The sequence below is a fragment of the Anas platyrhynchos genome, chromosome W, assembly GCF_047663525.1.
Source record: "Anas platyrhynchos isolate ZD024472 breed Pekin duck chromosome W, IASCAAS_PekinDuck_T2T, whole genome shotgun sequence".
NCBI classification, from domain to species: domain Eukaryota; kingdom Metazoa; phylum Chordata; class Aves; order Anseriformes; family Anatidae; genus Anas; species Anas platyrhynchos.
Genome location: NC_092620.1, coordinates 5,408,178 through 5,415,027, shown reverse-complemented (window position 1 = coordinate 5,415,027; position 6,850 = coordinate 5,408,178). Strand labels below are relative to the sequence as shown.

At 50.3% G+C, this 6,850-nt stretch overlaps 1 protein-coding gene across 1 annotated transcript; it reads left to right on the top strand.

Moving 5' to 3' along the window:
• Positions 1-3,585: 3,585 nt before the first annotated feature.
• Positions 3,586-6,644, top strand: LOC113840744 (uncharacterized). Its single transcript, XM_038169433.2, has one exon. The coding sequence runs from the start codon at positions 3,697-3,699 to the stop codon at positions 6,247-6,249; it is 2,553 nt and encodes an 850-aa protein (XP_038025361.2). The 5' UTR covers positions 3,586-3,696; the 3' UTR covers positions 6,250-6,644.
• Positions 6,645-6,850: the final 206 nt, after the last annotated feature.

Genomic DNA, 6,850 nt, shown 5'->3' with positions numbered 1-6,850 from the left:
ATTGAGTATTATAGTACATTATTTTCCGTATTTTCTCTCTGTAGTGTTGTTTATCCTCTCCGGGCCCTGGTTTCAGATCATTATGGTACTGAGTATTATAGCAATGGCTTATGAGACGATAAGATATCTGGTCATGACTCTAACTTGGTATTTATACTCAGTAACATCGTGGACTCTGTACTTTGGAAACAGTATCTTGGGAACTATTAGCAATTATACCTATTGTTTTTCTCCATTAGAGAGTCAATCTGTGGAGGGAAAAGGGGAAGATAATTTTTCTTACTTGATTACTCTCCCTTTCTCCTTCACCACCCCTGTATCCTCCTGGATCACTCTGCCTTCCTCCTTCACCACCCTCTTATCCCCTGAGCTTGTCAAAATAGCTCTCCAAGATATTGAATATTATTGGGATACTCAGAATACCATAGTCTTGTTGTTCTGCCTCATGAATGCACTTCAGATTCTGCTTAAAGTTAAACAACTACTTGGGAAGCTCATCCGGAGATCTGCCCGGAGGCAGTATAGTTGTGGGTGGCAGGGAGTATGGGTGGATATGGGCAGGCATCTAGAGCAGTTGGCACCCCCAGTGTGTTGGAAATTCACCCCTGAGCAATGGCAAAATCCTCAAAAACTGGCAGAATGCTTGAAAAAAAGGTGTCATGATGCTGGCAGTTCCAAAGTAACACAAATCATTGTAACGTGCTGGGGCCTGGCTCATGCCTATCGAGCTGCCATTGATACTGCTATCAACTTAGTGACAGACCCTGCGGCCACTCCAAGCCCTGTGACAGATCCAACGGCCACTGTGACCCCTACGGTGGACTCGGCAGCCGCTCCAGATCCGGTTCCTGCAGCCGCTCCAGATCCGGTTCCTGCAGCCGCTCCAGTCCCAGCTCCTGCAGCCACTCCAGTTCCAGCTCCTGCAGCCACTCCAGTTCCAGCTCCTGCAGCCACTCCAGCTCCAGTTCCTGCAGCCACTCCAGTTACAGCTCCTGAAGCCGCTCCAGCTCCGGTTCCTGCAGCCGCTCCAATTACAGCTCCTGAAGCCGCTCCAGCTCCAGCTCCTGCCGCTACTCCAATCCCAGCTCCTGCAGCCGCTCCAGCTCCAGCTCCTGCAACCACTCCAGCTCCAGCTCCTGCCGCTACTCCAATCCCAGCTCCTGCAGCCGCTCCAGCTCCAGCTCCTGCAACCGCTCCAGCTCCAGCTCCTGCCGCTACTCCAGTCCCAGCTCCTGCAACTGCTCCAGCTCCAGCTCCTGCAGCCGCTCCAGCTCCTGTGGCCGTGTCAGAGAAACAATCTGTAGCAGTGCAAGTTGACCCTGCAGAGGGTATTCCAATCCCTGTAACGGGGTCAGAGAAACGAGCTGTTGCAGTGCAAGTTGACCCTGCAGAGGGTATTCCAACCCCTGTAACGGGGTCAGAGAAACGAGCAGTAGCAGTGCAAGCTGCCCCTGCAGAGGGCATTCCAACCCCTGTGGCAGACCCTGTAACAAAGTCAGAGAAACGAGCAGTAGCAGTGCAAGCTGCCCCTGTAGAGAAGGTGAAAATATGGTATAGAAATTCAGGTCGTTTAGAACGCAGAGAGTCTTCTGCCAATCCAGGTAAGGCTTCTGCCAAAACTAGGTATAAAGATGATGAAGATGACGACGACGCTGGGCCATCAAGGATTCAGGAGGAGGAAGATGAGGATGCCGAAAAAGCAACAGTAACTACCCGAAGCCTAAACGAGCGCGAGCTACGAGATGTGCGAAAAGATTTTGGTCGCTGTATAGGTGAGCAGCTTGTCACCTGGCTGCTCCGGTGCTGGGACTCTGGAGCCAATTGTGTGGAATTAGACGGCAGGGAAGCCAGACGGTTGGGATCCCTTGCTCGAGACGCCGGCATTGACAAAGCAATTGCAGATGGAGCACAATCCACCAGCCTCTGGAGGCGTCTCCTCTCAGCTGTGAGGGAAAGGTATCCCTTCAAGGAAGAACTTTTATGTCTACCGGGCAAGTGGACCACTATGGAGAAGGGAATCCAGTACCTGAGGGAATTAGCCGTATGGGAAGTGATTTATGAGGATCCAGACCTCAGACAAACATCCAAAGACCCAGATGAAGTCAAGTGTACACGACCCATGTGGCGGAAGTTTGTACGGAGTGCACCATCATCATATGCCAGCTCATTGGCAATAATGGCCTGGAAAGAGGATGAGGAACCCACAGTGGATGAAGCGGCTAAACAACTCCGGCAGTACGAAGAAAGTCTCTCCTCTTCCTTACAGGCCTGCGTCTCAGCTGTGGAGAAACTTTCTGAAGAGGTCCACCAACTTAAAGAGAATCTACCTTCCCCCCAACCTGAACCAACCAGTGTCCAACGACCGAAAGAGAACACCTGGGAGAAAACACTTTCTGAAAAGTTTCACCGACTTGAAGAGAGATTATTCTCCTCCGTACCTGTACAAACCAGTGTCTCAGCTGTCAGGGGCAGGCGTTCACCCACACAAGGAAGACGATATGGTGGGTACTCACCCCGTGCCACCCTGTGGTTTTACTTACGAGACCATGGAGAGGACATGAGAAAATGGGATGGAAAATCTACCGCGGGTTAAACCACGACACCTCAGCTGGGAGTGACTACTGAAAGATGCCTTTGCCTCAGCTATGAATACTGAAAGCTTCCTTTTCCTCAGCTGAGTGTAACGAAGTTCGCCTTTGTCTCTGCTTTGATTACTGAATGCTGTCTTTGCCACAGCTTTGAGTACTGAAAGAACCTTTTCCTCAGCTTTGAGTAATGAAACACGCCTTAACCTCAGCTTTGAATTCTGAAAGCTACCTGTTGTTGAGGGATTTCTTGAAACAGCAAAAATCCCATGGCTTGCTGTAGCTGAGCAAACCAAGCTACCAGGGCAACTATGAGAAGTTCCCATGACAGTGTTCCCACATCGCCCAATTGAGGAACTCAGAAAAATATTGTTACCAGTAGCTGGCTTCAAGGACAAGGTCTATGTGACTGCTAATCACAAGGGGGTTGTTTTCTTGCAGGTGGGGTTGTTTTCTTGCAGTTGTTTGTCTGAGTGCTTTTGACCAATAATCTTGTGTGAAACACTGTCCACCCCTGTTAAGTTCTCTATAAAAGTTAGGCTATTCGGGCAATAAAATGGGGCATGATCTGACTCTACTGTGTGTCTGTCGTGCTTTCGGCCGTGCTTCCTGCAACATATGGCGCCCGAACAGGCTGAGACCTGAACAGGACCCGAACAGGACATCGCAGCTTCGCCGGGACAAACATCGCAGCGCAGCGGGACACCAGCAGCACCGGCACATCGGAACGCAGGGGGACCAGGAAACCAGCGGCACCGGGACCGGCGGCGCCGGGACCAGCGGCGCCGCGATCTCGCCACGCCGTCGGGACTTCGGAGCGCCCATCCGACCGGCGCTTGAGCAGACCGGACACCGGCCCGGAAACACGGTACACAGGCCTCACGGTGAGACGCGGTACTCCCGCTGAGAGCCGCGGGAAACGGAGTCGCGGCGGGACGTGGAATTGCGGAGGGCCGCGGGAAACGGAGTTGCGGCGGGACGTGGAATTGCGGAGGGCCGCGGGAAACGGAGTCGCGGCGGGACGTGGAATTGCGGAGGGCCGCGGGAAACGGAGTCGCGGTGGGACGTGGAGTTGCGGAGGGCCGCGGGAAATTGACGTGATCACGGTGCGATGCGGGACATCCGAGATCGAGCTGCTACGGGAGACCAGAGGCATCAGTGGACAACGGCAGCCGACCCTCACCGTGTGGCGAGTCGGCACAGAGCAGAGGGGCGGACATCAGGACCCTGCAGCCTGTCTGACGTAACCATGGAGGCAGCGGCGGCTGTGCTGCTTCTCTTTGGCATTCTTTTTATAAGAGGTTTATCTTGCAATGCAAAAAAGACTATTCGTCCCCAGATCGGTGTTATAACTATGTTTCTGGATAACATTCCATGGGGTTGCCTCAGTCTATGGACTATTAATGACGATTTAGCTCTATTGCAGGGCAGGAGTGCAGAGACGCAGATTACACTGCCAAATGACCACCGGCAGGCTCGTTCACAAACAGCTTCTAGGATTGCAGCTGGCACTGCTTGCAGCCGTATAGCAGACGTTACACTCTCTTCCCTAACTAGTAATCATGTGTCTTATCCATTTGTGGTGAATGGCCAGTGGCAAAAAGAAAAGGGGGAGAGTAAGGGGCGGCAAAGACAGAAATGGTACCAGGAGGATGCCACTGACACTACTAGCACGGGTAATAGGAGTAGTATAAGTGACATAGGTGCAGGGCGGCGGCAGGCACTGACGCGCTGTGGGGCATTCTGCCTGCTGCTCGCCCTCACCTGCCTGTGCACTGCTGCCGACAGTGCTAGAGCAAAATGTGAAGACTGCTCAGACGGCAGTGATGAGAGTGCTTGTGTGAAGAAGACGTGTGCTGAATCTGACTTTGTGTGCAACAGTGGTCAGTGTGTGCCAAATAGATGGCCGTGTGATGGGGATCCGGACTGTGAAAATGGGTCTGATGAGAGTGCTGATCTGTGTCATATGAGAACATGTCGGGTAAATGAAATTAGCTGTGGTCCTCAGTCAGTCCAGTGTATCCCAGTGTCCTGGAAATGTGATGGTGAAAAGGACTGTGACAGTGCAGAAGATGAAGAGAATTGTGGCATTGCGACTTGTAGTGCAGCAGAATTCACATGCAGTAGTGGGCAATGTATTTCCAAAAGCTTTGTCTGCAATGGTCAAGATGACTGCAGTGATGGTAGCAATGAGCTGGAGTGTGCACCTCCTACCTGTGGTGTTCATGAGTTTCAGTGCAAGAATTCTACCTGCATCCCTATCAGCTGGGTGTGTGATGATGATGCTGACTGCTCCGACCACTCGGATGAATCTTTGGAGCAGTGTGGCCGCCAGCCTGCACCTCCAGTGAAGTGTTCTGCGAGTGAGGTGCAGTGCATCTCAGGTGAATGTATCCACAAGAAGTGGCGATGTGACAGAGATCCTGATTGCAAGGATGGAACTGATGAAATTAACTGCCCTTCTCGGACCTGCAGGCCAGACCAGTTCAGATGTGTAGATGGGAACTGTGTCCACGGAAGAAGGCAGTGCAGTGGTGTGAGAGACGGTCTGGATGGCACTGATGAAGCAAACTGTAACGATGTTATTCAGTGCTCAGGACCTGGCAAATTCAAGTGCAGAAGTGGAGAATGCATAGATACCAATAAAGTGTGTAACCAGCAGAGAGACTGCAAGGACTGGGGTGATGAGCCCCTGAAGGAATGCAACATAAATGAATGTGACTGTCCAGCTGGGTTTGACTTTGTAGAAAAGAGAAACTGTGGAATTGATGAATGTCAAAACCCTGGTATCTGTAGTCAAATCTGTATCAACCTGAAAGGTGGCTACAAATGTGAACGTAGCCGTGGCTATCAGATGAATCCTGCTACAGGAACTGGGAAAGGGCCATACCGGTACAAAAACACAAATAACACCTGTGATTACAATGACGCTGCTAAGCAGGGTTTAGGAGTTTATAGCATGGAGACAAGGGGTAACAACTACAGTGTTTGGAACAATTGTACAGCTTTGGCCTTGCCTCCTGATGTGCTTCTGATTTGTGGGGATGGGGCCTGGCATGGTATCCCTGCAAATGCTGTCAGATGTCCATGTTACTTAGATAAACTCATTGTATTTGCTCCTAGCTTGCTACAGTTGCGTGAGATCACCAGACATAAATGGGCATTGCTTGCATCGGATTGCAATGATAATGTTGAATTGTGTGGGGTTGCAGCTAGAGCGGCATTAGCAATTTCAGTGTCTGGAGTGGCATCTGCGGCCGCACGTAACAACTTAGAAAAATTGGAATGCTGGGCCAAGAGGCAAGCCTATGCCACGACAGAGATACTTGAGGAGATGTTACCAGATCAAAATAGTCTGCGACATCTGCTTTTACAGGATCACGCTGCTATTGACATCTTGCTTTTGGCTCAAAGGAATGGGTGTGAGGACTTTAAGGGAATGTACTGTTTAAACCTTTCTGATCATAATGAGTCAATTCACAAATCCATTACTTTCCTGAAAGAGCATATGAGAAAGATTCAGTATGGTATCAATCCTTTCAATCAATGGTTCACTGACTTGTTTGAAACAAGGTGTAGATGGTTGCTGGGTTTAGTCACAAGGGGATTAAGGATTTGGTTTATGGTGGTGGTAATCATCGTTGTGTGTTGTAAGTATAGCTAAAGAGTCACTTGTAAAACTGCTGTGTCGGGCTTGGTTTGCTCAAAAGAAGAAGGGGGAATTGTTGAGGGATTTCTTGAAACAGCAAAAATCCCATGGCTTGCTGTAGCTGAGCAAACCAAGCTACCAGGGCAACTATGAGAAGTTCCCATGACAGTGTTCCCACATCGCCCAATTGAGGAACTCAGAAAAATATTGTTACCAGTAGCTGGCTTCAAGGACAAGGTCTATGTGACTGCTAATCACAAGGGGGTTGTTTTCTTGCAGGTGGGGTTGTTTTCTTGCAGTTGTTTGTCTGAGTGCTTTTGACCAATAATCTTGTGTGAAACACTGTCCACCCCTGTTAAGTTCTCTATAAAAGTTAGGCTATTCGGGCAATAAAATGGGGCATGATCTGACTCTACTGTGTGTCTGTCGTGCTTTCGGCCGTGCTTCCTGCAACAACCTGTTACTCAGCTTAGTGTACTGAAATCCGCCTTTGCCTCAGATTGACTACTGAAAGCTGCCTATGCCTCAGCTTTAAGTGAGTACTGAAAGCTGCCTTTGCCTCAGCTTTGAGCGAGAACTGAAAGCAGCCTTTGCCTCAGCTTTGAGTGAGTACTGA

What these genes read in the sequence shown, in the direction of transcription:
- LOC113840744 (XM_038169433.2), top strand. Translation starts at nt 3,697, where the DNA reads ATGCGGGACATCCGAGATCGAGCTGCTACGGGAGACCAGAGGCATCAG.